Below are 21,928 nucleotides of genomic sequence, written 5' to 3' on the forward strand. Positions count from 1 at the left end.
ATGCAGAGTGACCCTGTAGTCCGGTCCATTTTACCCTTCCTTCCCAACTGCCTGGTTTTCCTGGGAAAAGGAAGTGTTATCTTTGACTGCAGAAGCATCCTCTGTCCACACAGGTAAGCGTATCTGAGATCACCTTTGAAATAACAGGGTACCCTGGGAGAGAGAACTGTGCCTGCTCCCGTGTTACATACAGGTAAAGACAACCTCTGAAAGCATGGCTTTGACACGATCCTTTCACATATTCCTTAGCCTTCACAGAAGATCAGGGAAGGGCAGGGCAAACCTTCATTTGGAGGCTCCAGGAGGCCAGCACAGGCCTGATGCAGCCCCTGGGAGAAGGATGAGTCATAAATAAAGAGGCCAAGAGGACTTGGGTGTTTTCTTTCTCCTCATGCCTGTACAGAGAAGAGCAAAAAGCAACAAGGCAGGGAAGACTGGCAAAGCACAGCAGCATGAATGAAGTCCACCCAGAAGGCAACTTTAAAAAAAAATTCCCTCTTGTTTTTTTTTTTTCCTCAGTTGGATTGCATGAGAAGCACTTGTTCCAAAGAGGCTTGATCAGGGCATGGGGCAGCGCTGCAGCCACCCACCTCTGCATCACAAGGGGATTTGTAGCCGCCAGGCTACAGAGCTCCCACAAACAAGCCACAGCCCAGTAACACCTAGAACTCCCTTGGGTGGACCTGATGAGCAGAGGATCCCTTCTGTAGTGGTACATCTCCTCCCTTGCAGACTGCAGCAAGAGGCCTCATACGGCATTTTCTGCAGCTGGAGTCGGAGAGACAAGGCAGACTTCGGAGTGCGGCCACATCCCCGATCGGCAGGTATATCAACAAGTGCCAAGTATGAGTGACAGCCCTGCAATGGCTTTGCAGACTTTCTGGGAAAGAAGAATTCTTGTTCAAACAGATATTTTCCTTGAATGCTTTCTTGAAATGGCGGATAAAAGAAAAATGCAGATGTAGGCACCACAAACCAGCTCAGTGAATGGTTTCCTGCAGCATCTAAAACCCACACATATGTGATCAGTAGAGGCTCAGAGTTTCAACACCTCAGATCTGAGGGGCTGTGGGATCACAACACTGCCATAAATCTACAGATAATTCAGATGACAAAGTGGAAAGAGGGAGAACAGAGTTCAGCTTAGGATATCTCAAGAAGACTGTTTAAATTTTTCGTGAAATGGAACAGCAATTTTTCCTTAATCTTGCCTCTAAACTGCTATTGTACAGTATAATTAGAAATAATTTTATTAGCCTCAAATTTTCTTTCAGCTCTGATTTTATTATGAGTTTTATAGCTCTGTAATACTATTCTGTACCTGGGTCTAAATGACATGACAATTCATTGGCCACATTGCACAGAATGAAATCAACCCAAAACCAGGGAATGATGTCTTTGATATCACCATATTGTGATGATTAACAAGAGCAAGAAAAACTACACACACACACACACACACACAAAAAACACTTTATCTTCTTTAGTGGTGGATGCGCTAATCAAATCATGCAATATTTCTAACCAAGCCTGTTACTGGATCTCATCAAACTAAATGAGCAGAACTTGGATGGCAAAGCAAGCTTACAAGAGGGAAGTTCCTTAAGTCAGAATCATCAAGATTTGGCTTCTGGAGCTTTACTTTCTGTTCTGTGGGCTTACGGCATAATAAAAGTACAAATAAGGCAGAACGGAAAGCTTAAAAGGCAATGAGAAGAATAACACAACTTATAAGGCACGCTCTGCTCATCTGACAATTCCCAGCATCCTATAAACACCAAAAAGCAATTCAGTCAGCGACCTTTGAAAAACTGGATTCCTTTATCCTGCGTATTCAAGGTCAAAGTTTCACTAGGCTTCAGTCTGCAAGAGTGGCATATTAGCTATTCAGCTGTAACTCCTGTAATGACAGGAGACAGCTGAGATCTGCTCAAATCAAATTACAGCTCTGATTATGCAAAACACTATGGTTCTGCATTGCCTGACACCAAGACTACTTCAGAGTGCAGCTTGAACATATCTGCTCTAAGATTTCTGAAAACAGGCAATAAAAACAACAAGAGAAAAACTAGTTTATTACTCTTATTCATATTTGGTAAAGAATACTTCATGACAAATTATATATACGAATGTGTCAACAGCTGAATATAAACACTGAGAAGTATTTTGTAAAATATATCTCATACCGTCAGGGAGTTGTTTACAGGACAAAGCATCATCAAGATCTTTGGCAGTTGATGGGTCGATGGTGAAAATGCATTCTTTCCTATCCAAGGAAAAAAGAAGAAAAGAAAAATTTATCTTCCAGTCATGAAGAAGGTATCTAAACACAGAGACCAGCAGAGACATCCAGACAACAACCACCATGTTTTCAGAAGAGACTGTCTGTTGAAACATCTTCCAAACTAATGGAAAAAAAAAGTTTTTAGACAAGTGAATCTCCTTTTTTTTTTTCCTCTTCATTTTTCTTTTTGGTTTAACTGCTTGCTCCTAACAGCTTTCATATCTCATTACTGATTCTCCTCCACAAAAACTAAACAATTTAGCCCATGAAGTTCACGCCAAAGAAACAAGCAGGAAAAAGTCTTGATGCCCTGCAGCTAGGCTAAAAATAGATTGTTCCTAATTGTAAAGCTAAACAGAACACAAATAACCCCCACCCCCATGCAGAAGAGCAGATATCGTAGCATCTAAAACTCCATGAGCACAGTTAGCACAGAGAGGCAGTGAAACATCTACAAACCAAGCTGAATGATAACAAAAATGAGTGAGAGTTTTGGTTTCAGTAAAGACATCCAAGGGATGCAGTGCTTTATAACATCTATGTTGCCTATTGTGCCCCAAAGGGAAAAGCAGGTTCAATAGGAAACGCTATGAAAGTTATAGAAAGAAAGAGCTCCAAATCAGCTAATTAGATCTAGCAAATCAACAGGGTGCTTAGGAAAGCTGAACGCCCTTTCGTATATGCCCTGCCCTGGGAGGGTTACATATGTATGTCCTGCAGCAGTGGGCAGCAAGGACACCGGGAACATACCAAGATGGACCTCAGATATAGTCTAGGGCCACGTAGATGAGACAAAATAAAGCATCTGACTCGGGAATCATCATGTTTAATAGAGCAGAGCCTGGCGAGAGCCAAAACCTGAAGCACTCAACAAATAAAACTTCCTTAACTCCTGCTTTAGGGCCTCCCTTCATCCCGGGCTGCCCCACAGCAACTTCTTGCCTGGGCACCCGGACTACATGTGCAATGTGGGACTGGAGCTGAAGAGCAGTGAAGACAGTAAAGGAATGGGTTTGCTGCTTTCTTTTGCTTTTATCTTAACCTTTAGAATAAGTTCGGGCCCTCCCTCGTTAAGAGATCCTCAAGCACAATGGCACAGGCTGAAGCTGCCAAGGAGGAGATCAGACTGCTGCTTTTCTTCTTGCCACAGAAAAACTCCTATCACGATGGCAACTCCCTTCGAGAGATATACAATGAAAACATATATTATTTTTCTTACAGCATAACCACCGGTATACTCCTGGGGTAGGAGAGGTGGCAGGGGAAGAATTACAGCAAACTTTTAAAGGAGCAAGTGTCACGTGGAATTAGCAAGTCTTAGTCTTTTTGCATGGGTGCTTGCACAGTGAGAGCAATGTCTCTATCTTCGCAGGCCTATCGCTTTGGTACTTAAATGCTCTGGGCGGTATCTGCTGGTGTCAGACAGCTGGCAGCGTGTATTTATATAATTCCACAAGGCACACTAATAGAGATTTTCAAAGACATAAAAATCAGTAAAGCACTTCACTGCCTTCCGAGACTTTGAAAATCTTTTAGAATATGCTACCTTTCAGATTGGATAGCAAAGCTGCCTTAATCCCCAGCTGCACGTTAGTTTCTGATCCTTCACATGCATCTAAACAAATTAAGAGATTGTGACACCGAGAGATAGAAAATCTTTTCAACTACACCGGGACTTTGATCTGTTGCTGCCTAGCTATCCAGCACTGGGAATCAACCAATTTTTAAAGGCTTGCAAACATCCTTTACTTCCATAAATACATATTCCTTAAAATTTCACCTAAGGATGGAATTTCAGGATACCTCCACTCCAAGGTACTGTGCAACTTTCTTTAGGGAGCTGTGCGTATGCAGATACACAGACACCGATACTACAAGCAGTATGGGGGCATGCATGTATTGATAGACCAGGTCCCACTAATTCACAGGGTATAAAGGCAACAGCATCCTGCCACTACGACTCCCCCCCCCAGTCTGGTAAATCTTCCTTTAAGTTACTTAATGTAAAAGAGCAAACAGCACCGAACGGACACTAATGGCTTGCTTCATCTGACAAGTGAGCAAGAAAAAGGTTAAAGAGCTTCTTCAAACAGAATGTGGGTTCCTGCGTCAGGGGAATAGATAGCTTATCCCAGATGTTCGGGGCCTGCAACCACAAGCATCTGCCACCCATTGCGAATCGTAGCTCCAGGCAGTTCAAAAATTAGCAGATTGGTTTCAACGAAGTACATATTTGCAGTCTGCCCTGGAAAGAAGTGAGCATAAATATGCGGGTGCCAAATTCTGAACACATTTATACAATGGCAGCAACTAACAGGCTGCTTTGCTGAGATGTATTTGGCCAGTCAAATCTACTGCAGAGGTCAGTGGTGGCCCCAGTTCAGAGAGCCCAAACCTGCGGGGCCGGCGGGGCAGCCCCCAGCCCCACCGGCCAGCGCTCGGTGCACAGCCTGCTGCCCTTCGGGACGCGCTGGCCAGGCTCTGAGCAGCCTCTTAGCATGCAAGCTGCAGGCACAGACACAGCTCGCCGTCTGAGAGCCTTAAACTCACAGATGCAAAGCTGAAGAGGGGTCCAGACGAATACCGATTTAGCATTTCTCACCAGCATTTCTATGTGCAGCACAGCTGGGATATGTTTTACCACCAGGCTCAGATCCGCGTCTCCTTTAAAACTACTCAAGGGACTTGGACTTGTAGCTTGTCACAGGCAGTTTATTCTGGGCACAGACTGCAAGGTGAGGTAAGAGTCACTGAGCAAGTAACACAAGGAATGATACTCCCTGGCATAAGGACTCTGCAGAAGTGTTGCAGAGCTGATGGCCAGGTAGTCAATGGGACAAGAGAAGCCAACCTGCAAGCAGAACTCAAAGTTCATAGCAGTGAGATAATCCTGGCACGCAGGAGTACACCTCGCTGAAGTTTTCTAAGCGAATTCCGCTCACCAGTAATTGCGTTATTAAGTGTGATGAATTATATTTCTGGTTTTCAGTTTTCATTACTGGAGAAGTTTCAGATGGCTATAGGAACCAGGGCTGGCATGTGGGAAAGGAAACAATCCACCGAGTGATGGGACCGCAGCGCTGAGCCCAAGGGCAGCACCCCGCACACGTGCTCCGCCAGGGCAAGGCCTCCGAGGAAGGCATGTTCTCAGCTATCTCCTCCTGCTTTTCCTCCAGCCTTACCGCTATCACCTTTTATCTCCAGCACGCTGCAGAGAGCCGCCTCTCGTCCCAGAGAGAATCGGCGCAAGGCAATGCAAAGCAAGGGCGGAAGGGCTGGGTGCGGGCAGCGCAGCCTGCCCGCTGCTCTGCAAGCTGTCCCCTCCCTCGGCACCTACGCCAGCCGCTCCTGTACAAACCCCAGGGAGGACCCTGGAGGCAGCTGACAAAAACCATCTGGGTGAAGTAACAACATTGCTCCCAGCTATGTGGCGAGTCTCCTCCATGAAGAGGAAGGAGCCATTCAAATTCCTCCCCTGACCATGCTGTCTGGCTGTACAATACCCCAAAGGCTGTGGCACAAGGAATCTCGGAGAGATCAGACCACATTTCTGACCGCAACCAATAACAAAACCAACCTGCAGTGGGCTGTATAACTAAACCTCAAGGCAACAGTACTTTTTATGCACCTGCTAACAAAGACCTTGCTTAAGCAGAAGCAAATCACCCAGCTACATGCATGCACATTTGCATTGACCACAGGTAAATACAAATTGGCAGCTCTCTCCAGCTTCTGGAGGGGTGCCAAGGTGACCTCGTGGGTTAAGGAGCTTGATCATCCCCCTCTCCCCCTTCTTTAAAAGCCCCGAAGGAGCCATCTCTCATTGTCATTACACCTAATAAAAATCTGTTTTATTCATTTAAAATTGTCAAAACATACTTTGTAAAAGTAATGAGATGTTCCAAGTCCACTCGTTCCAACATACACACAACTTGGTTAGTTAAAGGAAACCGGTTTAGGAGATACAGACACAAGCAGAGTTAAGAGATTTTCTGGTCTTCATGCTGGAAAGGAGTAGAGATAAACATGTGCCTTTAAGAACCCCCCAGCCTCCTCACATTGATCAAAACCAAACATTTTGGTGTGGAAACTTCAGCTTTTTACAGGAGCCTCTTTGCCCAAAACGTGTGTTTAATGCAGGTTTGCAGAGGTGGACCTGCCCTGGCACTGAGTTTCTGTCGATGGAAGAATAAAATCTTTTCTCCCTCCTCCTCATGGCCAGAGGTTTCATGCACCAGCGCGAGGCAGCGCCTGCGAGAGTTTTGGAGGATGAGGGGAACGGCTCGCACTGAGCGTGGTGGACCTGCAAGCAAGAGTCAGGAAAGCACGTGCCACACGCAGACTGCCCAGACCCTGCCAGCCCCAGGCAGTGCCCGGGAGCGCTGACCCAGCTGCCTCCAGCCCCGAGACAGTGACAAGAGCACTGCTAAAGCCAAAGCTCTCGTGCTGGCTCCGTCTGCCATCTTGTAAATCAACCACCTGGGAAAAAAAACCTGCAGAATAGAGCACTTAGTTTATTAGACAGTAACGACAGCGTCAACATATACAGGCTGGTATATCAATCCTAATTTAAGGAAAGCTAATTAAGTGCAGTTTCTCTTTGCACAGCTTAAGGAAGACTAATTAAAGCGGACAAGCGTATCTGCAGAGCAGTTAGTCTTTTTACCTTTAACAGGACCTAAAATAAATGGTTAGTGCAGTGGTAGAGGTAAGATAAGTAGTCTGTTGGTGAGCTGGAATTACCGTCGTGGTAATTAAAACGTTCACAGATCACTGGACTGCAACAGCAGTTTGTTTTTCTTTGTGCAAATACGTACATCTACACAAAGGTATTCACGAGAATCAGCAGAGAAAATACTGTACAGTTGGTGCTGCAAGGTTTGGTACAATATTTCAATTTTTGCCAGCTAAACTGTTCAGAATTCAACATATCGGAGTTAGCCATAAAATATAAACACCTATGACACAAGGAGATTACAAGTCCCAGTGGTCAGGGCTCCATCTTCACTCAAGTGGAAGGCCACTTGGATCAAGATGAAGCATTGCATTTGTAAGCCATGGGCTCAGGCTGTATTAGAGGCAAGGTTTCTGGCATGGCCAGTTATTGGGCAAAGTTTGGGTGCTACCAGTGTGATTTTCTGTAAAGGCAGCTTGGTGTTGCTAATAGAGAAAAGCGCCAGCTTGTACACAGTAGACAAAGCAGCATCCTGAAGCCATGCAGATCCTCCTAACACAACTGGACAGCCTTCCCAGCCAGCAGCACACAGACGAGTCAACCCACCAGTGGAGACACGGAGCCCAGATTTTAACCACTCTAACAAATGCCAACAACCGTGAAACAACCGTTCAGAGAACTGCATGTACCCGCTAGAGCATTAGAAAACCCTCGGTGAAGCAAGATGATGGCCTCACCAGCTGAAGTGACCTTTTGTGGGAGGCGGAGTCCTAAAGAAGCAAATACAAGCCAGCTATTCAGGAGCCAGGGAAAGCAGAGATGGAGGAAGGACATCCCAAGCACCACAAGCACAAGTCAGCTGGGCAGCCTAACCACGTCCACGTTCCTGCGTGCTGCAGATCCCCTCCGGGCCCTGGCTGCAGCCATCACCAACTGAAGCCACCTGGACTGAAGCCCTAACTTTACCATTTGCCTGAAGTTGGGCTGCTCAGGGCTGAGGTCATGGGCGGAATTTCAACTGCCAAGTCTCACAAGAGAGAGAGAGCTGGGTGCCTCTGCAAGCAAACCAGAGCACCTAAGGAAGGGGCTGAGCAGGGAACCACCAAAGGTCTCCCAACAGGAGACCCAGGCAAAGGCGCTTGAGTAGAATTAAGGTGCCTGAACTTAACTACCTTATTTACCTCCCCATCCTGACTCTCTCCCAAGGGCAACTTTCAGACTGAGGAAGTCTCCTGCAACATCTACTGGTCATTCATTAAAGCCAACACATCCAAAACAACTACAAAAGAGAACCAAGAACCCACAGCACCCACGAGCATGGAAAAGGTGGCTGAAACCCACTGCCTGTGAATTCCTAGCACAGGAGCACTGCACGACTGAAAATTCAAGCAGCTCAGTGGCTACCCACACACTGACCATGGTGCCCTGCCCCAGGCTCCGTGCTCACAGCCCACAGTCCCTCTAATCATCCAGCTGCTCCTGGAGCACCAAGCTAAACCTTCTGCAGAAGCGTTAGCCTATTTCCAAAGACCAGACTGCTGCAGCCGGAGGTGAGACAGTAATGACCATCATTTTGTTTATTAAAGTTTAGGCAGTGCAAGCGTTCTTTAAACTTGAGTATGTCAGTGCTAAGACATTTACAGTACGAGTGACTGCATGTCTAGACACTTGCAATGCATTTACATTCTTCTAGGGACTCCTTAGATTGTCCTGTTCTCTCCACTTTGTGAGTACATACAATAGCCTGGTAGGAATGAAAGCTCAGCCTCCTGGTTTACCCTTATTAACTCCAGCTCAAAGCTGGCATTTTAAAATTAAGCACAGCAAAGGCACTTTTAGAGTCTTTAAGCTCTTCAGGTCATTTCTAAGACCCTGCTGAGCTCCATCTTGCAAAAAGTTAAACAGACATCATTTCTCAGAGCTGGAAACTGTTGTTTTAATTTGGGAACAGGCATCCTAGAGCTGTCAACTCACTCCAGTGAATGCTACTAACATTTTTTCACACAACAGTCCAATTGTTATGGCAACCACAAAAATCAATCTCGTTCTTCAATCACAAGTAAACCCAGCTCGACCATGGTGTCTGTGCAGGTTTGTTATGAAGTGCCGATAAGCATGGGACCAATTCCACTGATGTTCATCACTCAAATGGGGATGAAGTACTCTTTCTCAGAGAGAAATTTCAGAGAACAATCAGTGCTTGAACATTTTAGAGACTTCAACATCCCACTTCTAAAGATATCTATTACGTGTAGTGCCTACCACATTTGTCACACTTGATGCTGGCAGATTGTAGTTAAAACCCCAGAGTGGCTCCTTCCAAGATGGATTCTTAAAAGGAATATATTAAAAAAATATGCATGCAACAGAAATACCCTGACAAATCTCTGACGGCACTCTGAATGCCCTGTAACACTGACAAAGATACTTGACACATCACAAAACTCCTTTTGCATAGTGCATAAATTTCAAAACGAAATGAAATTATAAAATAATTGAAGCAAAAACTGCCCCCTCCAAACACTCAGAAGCCCCACAAAAATCCAGCACAGCGTACAATATGCTGAAAGCCCAACTTTCTACATCAAGCCAGGACTGTTCTTTTTAATTTCTCTGTGTTTATGTTTTAGCTGATGTCCTGTTCTGGTCCAGAAAACAGACCTCGGTCCAAGAGAGCAGCTGACAATGAATCCTGATGTATTACACATCTACAACAATAAACATTTACGTTTTCACCAAGGACTGCTTACTGGATTGCCGAACCAGAATCAATTATTCCTTCTATATATTTACGGCCTCCAAGTAAGGAGGAAGATGGAAAAAAGAGCACTGCAGTCTTGTAACATACCTAAATGGCTTGAAAAACCAACATACACACAAACGAGACCAGAGTCTCCGAGAGACCAAGTACCAGCAGTATTTCCTACAAGTCATGCTGTAATTGTGCCACAAATATAATGAGGTCTCTGCACCACCACTATCCCACGCAAGAAGGTGGAGTGTAATTGAAAATGCACTTGCATTATATAAATGACTTTAATCATAGATGCACAGAGCTAGAAATGGAAGAGACATTAGGTCATCCAACCCCCATAGGTCAGAGCCGGACTACTCATGACAATACATTTGCAAGGACTTTCTCCGGTATAGTATTAAGCATCTTTAGTGATGGAGTTTCCAATACTTTCTTTAGCAGTCTAAGCTACAGTCTATTTTCAGTTGGACAGGAAAGGTTTCCTCTCTGTTTTACCTTACTTGTCCTCAGAACACCCCTTTCTATCCTCCCACCACCTTAAACGATTCTCATTTTTTCATTTTGGTCCACATATTTCAACTATCAACTACTATATCTCACAAACTTCTAGTTTCAGTGTTGGCAAATACACATTGAACAGTTAATCCTTCCTTATAAATCAGTCCTTCATCTCCCAGAATATTTTTGTTACTCTTTTCCAGACTGCCCCACTTGTAATCCATACTGTGATACCTCCAGTACACCTCACTGCCTCATACACCTGCATGTGTGCCATCTGTATTATGATTTTTTTTTTTTCCTTTTTAGAGAGTGAGGATCTGAGAATAATCTGGGAACAAGGATCCAATCACCCAAAAACTTCAGGGGAGATGGACAGGTCAAAGCATGCTTCAGACCACTCCATCAGAATGGAGTCACAAGGAAAATGTTGTTCCTTGCAACGACCAGCCTGTCCTAGTGATCAGTGATCAGCCTTGAAATCCCACAGCGGGGATATAGTGCCTCACCCGCTCAACAAATTCTGGCTTTCTTCACCTACAGCATCAGAGACAGAAACCTGGGTTGACACCAGGACTTGGATCCTTCATCTCCTATCTACCCCCATGCTATCTGACCTGTAGCGAGAGAAGGGCACCGGCAAAGCACCACGATATCAAGGAAACTGGCAGTATTTGGCACACCTGAACTGGGCCACTTAGCATATATAAAAATGAGAGGATAGGGTGCTTTCTTCTGCTCTTCAAAAGTCCACCTTGTGATCCAGTGGAATCCAGTAAGAAATGGACACATTCTCAAATTGATTTACGATTTTATCCTACTCTCCCTCTGTTATTCTCTCCATTTCTCTCCATAGAATAGGCAGCCAGGCAGGAACAAGACTATATGTATAACAACCTACTCGCGAAAGTTATTATTGTTTTCCACAACTAAACAGATTCTTAACTAAGCAAGCTTAGTTCTGATGGCCTACAAGATCAGAACGCAATAATCCTGCCCAGCTATACACCACAGATTCTGCTTGAAGCTGCACTTCCAACGACCACATGGGCCTTCCTGTGAGGAAAAACACCAGTGAAGTTTCCAGTGTGTCTATGTACACTAGCCACTGGTAACAACAGTATCCGAGAGCAAAGACCATGCATCATTTTGTACAAAACAGTGTCACCACAACTGCTGTAGATACAGTGTAGTAGAAAATGTTATGAAAATAGAGAGGAGGATCTGAAGAAGCCAACCAGAAGCAAGGAGCTGAATCACATCACTCTGACAGCAGCACTGTATTTATTCAGAGTTTTACTTACTCAGCTAATGGGTGAGGATGGAGCTAATATGAGCTCTCCTCACTGATCCAAGAAGGATACTGGTCCCCAGCTGCCTGGACAGCAGAAGTACCCAGAGCAGGTACAGCCATCATCACCGTCTTCTGGAATCAATCCTGTTAGAAAGGGACTAGATCTGATATCCTTAGACACCACTGAGTAATCCTTTGTATGCCTTGTACCTCCCTATGGAGAACATTAAATTAGTCACAGAAGAGCTCAGTGAGAGGGCAGAGATCATAATCTGGCCCTGTTTGTGTCTCCATTCCACGCCAAGATAACAGTCAGGTCTGTAGCAGTGTTGCTTATACATTTGCTAAACAAGTCATTTCTCAGTTTCCATCAGAAACCAGAGCATTTTTACATATCCTATTATAGCTGAGTAAGTCTTGCTCTACTTAACACTAGCTTTTTGTAGTGGAAAATCCCCAGGAAACAAGCTGTTCAATGATGTTTTATCGGACTTGCACTCATTTCTAACTAAAGTTATTCACCTGCCTTGAAAAGACATCTGTTTCAGAGGCTGACTGCCTTCCTCCAACACCCCTTGCACAGCTCAAGGCTGCCATTTTTACCATCACCTCTATCTAATTTTATCAGCCAATAATCTCCTCGGGCATCTACAGCAAAGAGCATGCTGTCAAACCTTTACTATAAGCACTGCTAATCCCTGTTACCAGCTGTAACACTCCTCAAGAAAGAAATAAATAGGGGGCAGAACTGCGGTGCAGGTACTGTCCTGCTGCCAGTGCTTTCCAGTTACAAACGGTGCTACAGAGCTTCTCTCCACAGTGGACACAGAGACACAGCAGAGCACCTCCACTCTTCCTCCCTTATCAGACAAAGGAAGGATGCTGCATTTCTGAATGGGCAGCCAAAATTACAATTTAGCCTTCAATAACTTGGATAGCTTTAGGTCAGTTGCACTTGAGGTTACATGCTGAAATACCAAGATGCAAATCTTAACCAAAAGCTTCATTGCATTAGAGTTCTTTGCCTGCAAGAGCAAAGTTCATTAAGTCTGCCCTGCAAGGGAAGCAAGTGAGCATTAATTGTCTCCTGCCAATGCAGTGGATCCTTGCTGTCCCCCAGCCTGATACCCTCCAGGCCTTTTAGCCTCGTGGGAGGAATGGACAGTTATGCTGCCATTCAGAGGGACCTCAGCACAGAAATGGGTTGATGGGAATCTCATGAAGCTCAGAGGGAAGAGCAAAGTCCTGCACATGGGGAGGAATAACCCTGTGCACCAGCACAGGCTGGGGACCAACCAGCTGGAAAGCAGCTTGGCGGAAAAGGACCTTGGGTCCTGATGGACAAGTTGAACATGAACCAACAACATGCCGTCGTAGCAAAGGCGGCCAACAGCCTCCTGGGCTGCATCAAGAAGAGTGCTGCCAGCAGGTCAAGAGATGCTGTCCTTCAATCCTTCCCCTCTACTTGGCACTGGTGAAACCACAGCTGGAGTGCTGTGTCCAGTTCTGGGCTCCCCAGTACCAGAAAGACATCAACATACTGGTGCAAGTTTGCTGAAGGGCCTCAATGATGGTTAAGGAATTAGAGCATCTGACTTACAAGGAGAGGCTGAGAGAGCTTCAAGAAGAGAAGGCTCAGGCAGGGAGATCTTATCAATGTGAAAATATACCTGATGGTAGGGAGTAAAGAAGACAGAGCCAGACTCTTCTCAGTGGTATCCAGCAACAGGACAAGAGGCAATGGGCACAAAATACAGGAGATTCCATTTAACGGTAAAAAACGCCCACATTTTTACTCTAAGGGTGATTGAACCCCAGAACACATGCATCAGAGGGGCTGTAGAATCTCCATCTTTGGAGACATCCAAACCCCAAATGGACACAGCCCTGAGCAGCCTGCTGTAGTTGACCCTACTTTGAGCAAGGGGTTTGGAGTAGGTGATCTCCAGAGGTGCCTTCCAGCCTCAACCATTTGGTGATTTCTCAGGAGTTCAGAGCTGCTCAGTTGAAGTCAGTCAGTTTCTGCTCCTCAGACCACATCCATCTTGTAGATATTTCACAGTTTCTTGCCACAGCACCCTTTCTCTGCTCAGTATTTTTAGCTCATTGTTTTGTATTTTGCCAGCTGAGAAACTGCAGTTTGTAATTTTACCTTCAGCTTCATATTTCTTCTTAAAAGTGAATACAATGTCCTGTTTATAATAATAAAATCACTAGTTGGCAGGATGACATCAAATGGAAAAAGAGAAAGCAACTGGAAAATTTAGAGCAAGCAATTTTGAGTGCCAAGTTTCACATTTGTAATAGTCCAGCGGAGGTCAACAGGCTCACTTATTATTAGGCAAATGGTAAAGAAATAGATATCCTCAAGTTCTTCCATGTTAGACTATATAAACCATCTCTACTTGAACAGGCTCTAGTGCTTTCCAAAAGAGTGATGTTATACATTTTCCACAGTAACACCAACAATGGGAGACAAGCAAAAGGCAGAACTGCTTTGCAAAGAATGGCCTTTTTTCTCTCTCCAATATTTAGGTTTTTGTTTCCCACTATGATTGGACTTTCCTGGCTTTAGTTTCTTGTCCCAGTTAAGCAGTAAAGGAAACAAAAAGATATGAATGAAATTAGAAACATTTGGAATGAGTCTTAGAAATAGCTTTTGGGTTTCTTAGATTCCTGGCTACACCTCTTCAAACGGCCTCCTCTCCCATCCCCCGTCCCCTGCACCCACCTCTGAAATCTGCATTTCCTCCTTTGCCCTGACCCCTCTTCTCTTCAGGGGCTATATTTTGTCCCACGCCATTGAAACACTAAGTGCAAAGCAAAGCAAACAAGGAAATGAAAATTACATGTTGAAACACTGGAAAAGACTGGAAAATGGTTGAAACTTTGCACCCATCAAAATTTGTCTCTATGACACTAATCCTCCAATGTTTCTCTAAAAGCAGAAACCAAACACTTCTCAAACTTCTAATGAAAAAATACCAATTCCAGTCAACCTGAATAATAAAATCAGAACTCTGGTCCTATCTGTATTATCACATTTAAAGTCTCTGGAAGGGAAGTTTCCTCAACCACGCTATTCTGATACTTTATGAAACTTCATGCTCTCTATAAAATACAACTGCAGTATGCAATGCCAACACCTAATACTTGCCTAGTGCTTTTCATTAGAAGTTTTTGGTGCTCTTTACAAACAAGTAAGCTGCGAGTGCCCATGAAATACTTGCCTAGTTTTACAAATAGATAAACCCATGCAGGTAAAAAGCAGATGTCCATGGCAAAACTGTGCACTAATGGCAGACCAGAGAGTTAAATCAGCTAAAAGATTTCAAAGCCATCCACGAGGTTTGGATCTTTTCTGCCTTAAGTAATATTAAAATATTATGTAAACCTTTCTTTGTGAGCCATTACTGGAGAAATGAGGGAAAAAAAAAGATCTCTTGGAAGCAATTCTGCACAGGCTATGTAGGTGAGATCACAGTTGCTATCCAAACAGACTATGCATGGCAAGAACAGGCTTCCTGTAAAACTGAAAGACTTGCAGGAAGATCAAGGAACATATTTACAAGATGGCATGGACAAAATATCCTTCCCTCCTCTTGCCCAGCCTCAGCAGCTTGGTGAAACACATTGTCTCACTTTCATCTAAAACCACACTCGCAAATGCCTCCGGTGCAGAATCTCTACCTCCGTGCTCTATACGCTGACTCACAGACCCGACCACACTCGGGACGCTGGTGAGCAGAACACAGAAGTTACCTTTTGAGGAGGAAAGGGTCATTTCCCATGATGAAAGGAAACAAGGAGAAGTTATCTCAGGAAGAGGAAACACCCAAAGACCCAAGACTTTGCTTGGGTTGCGGTTCCAAATCCCAAAAGCTTAATGCATGACACTAGAAAATTTACAGCACTGTGTTACAGAACTGGAGAGGATTTACTAGAGATGAAAGTATTTTAAGCCGAAGTCTAATATGTGTTTACTCTAGTCAGGTGAGCAATGTGTAAACTGAATTAGGATGAGCTATTTAGAAGTGTTAACATGGCTATTTCAGGAGAAAATATGAGTATTTCACTGTAATTTATCTTATACTGTACTCTCAGAGTACTGCACAGTAATCTGGGGAGCCTGACAGATCAACATGCACAAAGTGCAGCAAAGATGGACACTCACAGAGGCAGGTGCCATTGAACGCAGTGTGAACTCCCCTGGAAAACAAGGCACAACTCCCATCTGCGCCCAGACCAGACATCCAGGTTCAGGTGTCTTCCTCTGGACGCCAGCCTGGGCCAGCGCGTACCGGCTATTTGTACAACACTGCAGACCACAATGCACTTATTGCTGGCAACATGAAAGCTGATATTTCATACCAAGATAAAGGCGAGCTACCTAGGGACTTGTCAAGAACAGTGTCTCAAGGTCTGATGGGTGAGACCAGAAGAGACGGCAGCCAGGTCTCCAACTGCAGGACTCCACTCAGCTATGATTCACACTACATTTAATAATAAAACTCATCCTTTTACGGGTAGACAAATCTCTCACTGTGAAGAAACAAAAAAGAAGACTCATCTGTATTTTACTTTCCATAACTACAAGTCTCATGTTATCTCCATATGTGTTTAGACCACAGACTAGTTAGTCAGCGGTGTGGCAGTTGACATTAAAAGGATTAGTAAATTAAGCTCAAATAATTCTCTTAAAAACCTTGACTGTTAAATGTTTATATTTGAGAGGATCAAAAGGAAATCTACTTTGTAGTGTGCACTGTGGTCGGGAAGGGGCAGAGAGGGATTTAAATGGCTTAACTGCAAAACTGTTATCACCTTGATAAGTCCCAGTGTAATAATTTAGCAATAAAAGCAAGAAATGCACTTGGAATTTGTTTCCAAAACTGATTGTCTGACTGGAGACAAGTCAAGCTCTTTATTTGCTTGAAAGAACTTGGTCAGAAGAAACAGAGAATGCTACTGAAATGTAGTCAAGAATATAAAAATAAGCACTTTCCAGTGACTTCTGAACTGCAGCATTCAATACCTTTTTTTTTTTTTAAAGCTACTTGAAGCCTACAGTCTGGATCTGGTATCTGAGTGTTACCACTAGTCAATCAGGAATGTGATTCTCCTCTGAATTATTCCATTGTATGGCAATGGAAATCCAGTAAAGCTGAAGCAGTAAGGAGATTGTAGGCTACAGTGCAGGATTAGGTCCAAAGTAACATCTGAAGTCTGGGTACAGATACAAATGGCCGCGGTTTATCAGCTTATCTGCTCAAATTGCTAATGTCCATGCCAATAACACAGATAAACTAAGGAGGAGAGGAGCTTGCTACATATACGCAGGTGGTTGTACCAGTGCAGTGTCTTGACCAGTGCAGTGTCTTGAAGAATCAGGCTCATGGGGCTGTTTCACCTCAGCAATACGCAAGAAAGCAATGAATCTGCTAACTGAGACAGGATGCTCTAGCGTAAGCAAGGGTGGGAGTGGAACACAGCGTATCATCTTAGCAATGCACTTCTTGTTTTGCTTTCTTGCACCTTCCTTTATTGCAAAGTGAGGTTCTAAACAAATTACGTTTCTTTTGTCTTTAAATCTTTTCTAGTAAAGATGTCTCTGAAATCTGACACTGTGAAGCGTAGCAAATCCACCACTTTTTGGTAGTCCAGCAATGTCAGAGTGTCTACTGCTCAACAGACCGGGGAGCTCCCGAAAGCCGGTGGGAGCATCACTAAGTTGCAGGGACGGCTAACGTGAGGTAGGTGGACAGCACAGAGTTGCCAGGTTGCAGGGAGGGACTGCATTTGCCAGCTGCTAACCTGATCAAGAGCCGTCGTAAACTCCACATGACACCGGTTCTTCAAAACAGAGAAAAATGTTGAGACTAGACAGGAAAACGCAGGACAGTCTCTACCTGCGCTTAAGTTTCAAAGTAACAGTGTCCAAGATCATTTGATCTGCCAGGCATTCAGAAAATCTCTGCTATAAAACTACCACTAAAATACGTAATACATTCCAGACAAAAACATAAAGCTTTCAGATTAGGTGCCAAACACCAAATTTTCAGTTTTCAATAGTTCTTTTGAGAAAAAGCCTCTTTGCCTCACGAAATACTTCTCCAAATAACTGATCTTCTGGGTTTGTAGGTACTTTCAAAAGCAGTTTCTTTCCATGTTAGCACAGGTAACGTGTAATATGGTACATGTAATAAAGTCAGTGCCTTTTCAAAGTGTGACGAAAGCAAAACAAAACAAAACAACGCTGCACCAACCCAAGAAGGAGTGTCAGACCACGCTTTTTGTTGTTACCTTAAATCTCTTCTTTTGGCCATCTCTCCTGGTGAGATAACCCAGGGCAGGCTCTGGGGAAGACATTCCAGGGCTTCGGGGGAAAAGTCAGAGAAATCCACGCCGTATTCCATCAGGATCCCTTCCGTTTCCGGCTCAATCTCCCCAGCCTGCCCAAGACTTTTGGCCAACTGCCTACAAAAAGAAAGAAAGGGATGCTTTTTTTAAGTGTATAATTACTACTGTCATGTTGTTACTGTCCCCGCAGAGAGGCTGCTGAGCCCTCAAACGTACTCTTTCACCCATTCGCTTCTCCCTGAGTTTTGGAAGAGGACTTAGCAGGAATTCAGACCATACCATGACTTATGTCTGCTGGAGATGCAAAACACTAGCCAGACAGTACCCTGGGCTGTTTCGTGCATCTCGTTTTAAGGAGACATTTTATATTATTAGGTTTTTGCAGAGGTAAGAATGTGTCAAATTTTAGAAAAAAATACAATCAATGGGGATAAGAAAAGCACAGCCCTCCACAGAGGCAGCTCTAGCCTTACGCATGGCTGACTTCCTTGAGATCCTCCTTCCTCTCCTCACCACTGAAAAAATGTGACTCACCCCCATGACCTGAAATGGAAAACAGGTTCCCACCAGATCCCAGACAGCTCTGCAGAAGACAGCTCCCGGGGAGCGCAGCACACTGCTCTCCATCCCGAAGGATATGCATCTCTGCCTGGGCAAACTGATGCCCTGTGAAGACATCACAGGGTGTGAGGAACCCTTACTACTGCCTTCCGTACAGGAGTCGCACACACAGACATGCCCACAGATCATCTTTCCTACCATTTTCCAGGCTCTTTCCAGGACCTAAACATTCCCAGTAGTTTGCCCCTCCTCTCCTAGCTAAGCAGAAGCCTCTGAACTAGGAGATACCTGGAGAGGAGCCAATCGAGAAGCAAGTCACAGACAGGGGAAACTGTCCCCCACATGCTAATAGTCTTTGATGAAGTATTCTGCACATGTGTGGATGAGGCTGCTCCTCTGTTATGCTTAGAGAAAGTTTCCATCTGCTCCAGTGCAAACCCCAGCACGCATTTGTCCAAGAGCTCTGGGTGTCAAACAAGCGTTTGGCTCTGGACACAGCATGCAAACTGGGACTCCAAAGGAGTGGGACATTTGTTCCCTCCCTGCCTGGTTACAAATACTACATGAGACCCTATGTCCCATGGTGGCTTCCCTTGTCCCCTTTCTCACCTCCAGATTGCTCTACAGTACATAGAGGTAATTTTTTTTTTTTTTTTTTAATATACTGCCATTAGGGCAAATGGCACATTACAGCCAATAGAGATAATGCTCCTGACCCAAGAAAATTACAATGAAATTAAGGCAAATCCATCAAAATATGACACAAAAGAGAGAGGTAATAACACAGTGCAAAACCAGCCAGTCCAATAAGTGTTTTTCCACTGCATAAAATACACAATCATTATATTGATCCTTCTGCTTTAATTCCAATGAGTGAGAACAGGCACTAATTACTTTCCTAAATTGGGGCCAAAACAGAGCACTTGTCATTTGGACGAGCAAGATGCTCTCAGGGCTTCAAATGTGCCATAAACCCACAGAACAAACCCCATCCGCGCAGCGCAAGCGAGCCCGTCTTCTTTATGGGAGCACAGCTATCTCTCTTCACAACGGGAAGGGCTGCGTAATAAACCTGTCACATTGTGTAATATGCTGGAAAGGACTGCGTGCTTCGTGGTGTAGTAAATTGTAGAGTTCACATTGCCTAGCTTTAAAATAAAAATGAAAACAAGGATAAAAGATATTTCCCTCCATTGTTTCAATTTTATGTACAAACTGTATGGCAGAAATACGTGTGCGTTTGGCATCGAGGCTGAGTTCTCTGTTCCCGCAGCTTGGTCCCAGTCTGATCCTTATTTTAATGTAAATAAACGAGGCATCAGTTTTATCTCCCTCTCTCTCAGCAGTAACAATAAACCAGAGAAATCATCACTTCATTTCCAATGTCTAGTGCGGAGCTGGGAGACTGAGCAAGGACAAACCCATGGGTCCACAGGCCCACCAACACCACCAAGGATGGATTGAAAAAAGAAGAGGAAAAGAGAGGATGTTGCCCTACGAAAAGGAATGGCAAGGGCTTGAGTCTTAGGTGCCCCTTTCTCTTGGAAGGGCAGAGCTGGGAAGTGCACCAGGAGGGCAGCGGGAGGTCTGCAGAAGTCATGGAAAGCACCTCTGAATGCCAGAGTGCTTTCCAGCTCAGTCTTGAAACCCATGTTCTCTTGATCCGTTTACTGAAATTAGATTACGAACCATAAGGGGTTTACCCAGAGGTTTGATATAGGACTAATTTTTTTTTAATAGTAATTAACATTTGATTTACAGTGTTCCAGGGAACATTTCCCAAGTACCTTGGAATAAAAAGTGTACAACTGACTTTAATTGGGGCCATGTTACAGTCACGCAGACATGATGACTTGCATCAGAGCAAAATCTGACAGGACAGCATGTGATCAAAGGTAACGCATATAGGATCACCAATGGCCCTGGAGTAACAGCCAGGCTGTAAAATCACTCATGGGGCTCCGCGGCCACCAAGGGTAGCAAGAATAGTTCAAGAGGCTTATAAACAACAACAGGCACAGGGCCCAGCGGCAGTCAGACGTTCACTCCCAGGGAGTCACAGTGTCTGTGACACCCCAGGCTTGCGTGTATCTCTTTTTTTAAAAACGTTAAAAGGTAAAAAAAATTATAACAGTTACAGACGTAAACATTTCTGTGACGTTGATGGGGGAGCATTACAGCACCTTGGAGGGTTCCTTGAATACCCTTGGACTGATGTCAGACACGGCGGCAGCGTGCACCGATGGGAACACGCTGCAGTCGGGGCGCTGGGCAGCACACAGCGCAGGGTATTCCTCCAAAGCAGCCGTCGTGCAAGCTCATTGAACTGCTCCGAGCTGCCGGCTCACCGGAGCTTGACCTCCCATCCCTGTGCGCCTGGGCAGAGCCACACTCGTGCTGCCATCTTCCCCTTCACGGTGACACTGATTGCATCTATTCGGCCACCCATTTCTACAAACATTTGAGCCTCTCCACTCCCAGACTCAGCTGAAACTGGCTCAAAGGCTATGTGATAAGAACTCTCCAAAAAGACAAAGCATAATTACATAAGGCTTGTTTCCTTTGGAAAGCCGGGCAGGCTCCCAAATGGGAGTGAATAACTTCCACGGGGACTTAACAACCTTACTCAGTCTCTCCTGGAGCAAACTCGTCCACAGTCATCCTACACGGAGGGTTTCTTTCAGCAGCAGGAGAACATCCTACACATCAATAAGCCACCGGTCCTAGAGGCGGCTTCTACGGGAGCAGTAGAGGGGACAGCAAGGAAGGCCACCCGCCTGCTCCCACCACCCAGGGCCCAAAGCTCGCAGGCAGAGCTGCACACGCTTGATAAAGCCCAAAGGTCCCAGTGGAGATGGCGAGATGTCTGCAGGGCTGGGCATGACAGAGACAGAAAGCTGTGTCACGGGACCCCCCAGCACCCGATCACAGTCCAGCCCCACTCCACACCATGAAGCTGCCTCCCTTCGGCTGCCGGGCCATCCGCCACCGGAGCGGAGGAGCAGCATGGTGCTCCCCATGCAGGTGGGGCCACCCCACGCTTCAGAGCGGTAGGGTGATGAGCTGTGCCGAGGGAACGCAGCTTTACTGAGAGACAGTCCCATCTGCAAGAAGGTGTTTCTGCAATAGAGCTACACTGCTTGGGGGTCAGGCCTTCCCTCAAGTTCTACAGTGAGCTACCCAAGGTATCTGGTCATTTCCCTCATACCAAATACATTTGTGAATTAAAAAAACAGAATAAAGTGCCAGAGATTAAAGGAATTCAAGCCACTTGGGCGGCTTTGGAAAGAGCGTCTAGTGAAAGAACATCCTGCAACGTTTCATTTTATTGCAAATGCCATGACAAATCTTGTCACCTTGACAGCCCAATATCTAAGGCCCTGAGCTAGAATAGCCACAGGCCCTGTGCGACACAGAAGGAGTCAGTGATTCAACGTTTTACTATTACTTTTTTTTTAATAGGCTCATCCATCATCATATGTGGGGGCAAAAAGATTCCGC

The 21,928-nt window shown here is 44.9% G+C and overlaps 1 protein-coding gene across 4 annotated transcripts in view; it reads right to left on the reverse strand.

The window, feature by feature from the left end:
• The window catches only part of DIS3L2 (DIS3 like 3'-5' exoribonuclease 2), a 215,797-nt gene that overhangs the window by 97,106 nt on the left and 96,763 nt on the right, over positions 1-21,928 (reverse strand). For all 4 annotated transcript variants that reach the window (XR_014229096.1, XM_082320714.1, XM_082320715.1 and 1 more), the window contains 2 exons: positions 17,810-17,983; positions 2,187-2,266 (listed from right to left, as the gene is read on the reverse strand). Coding sequence is in view for 3 of the 4 variants with exons in the window: in XM_082320714.1 (XP_082176840.1) it covers positions 2,187-2,266; positions 17,810-17,983 (254 nt within the window). In the remaining variant the exon portion in view is untranslated. The remainder of the gene's footprint in view (positions 1-2,186; positions 2,267-17,809; positions 17,984-21,928) is intronic.

This window comes from Platalea leucorodia (genome assembly GCF_965183815.1).
Source record: "Platalea leucorodia genome assembly, chromosome: 8".
Classification (NCBI taxonomy): domain Eukaryota; kingdom Metazoa; phylum Chordata; class Aves; order Pelecaniformes; family Threskiornithidae; genus Platalea; species Platalea leucorodia.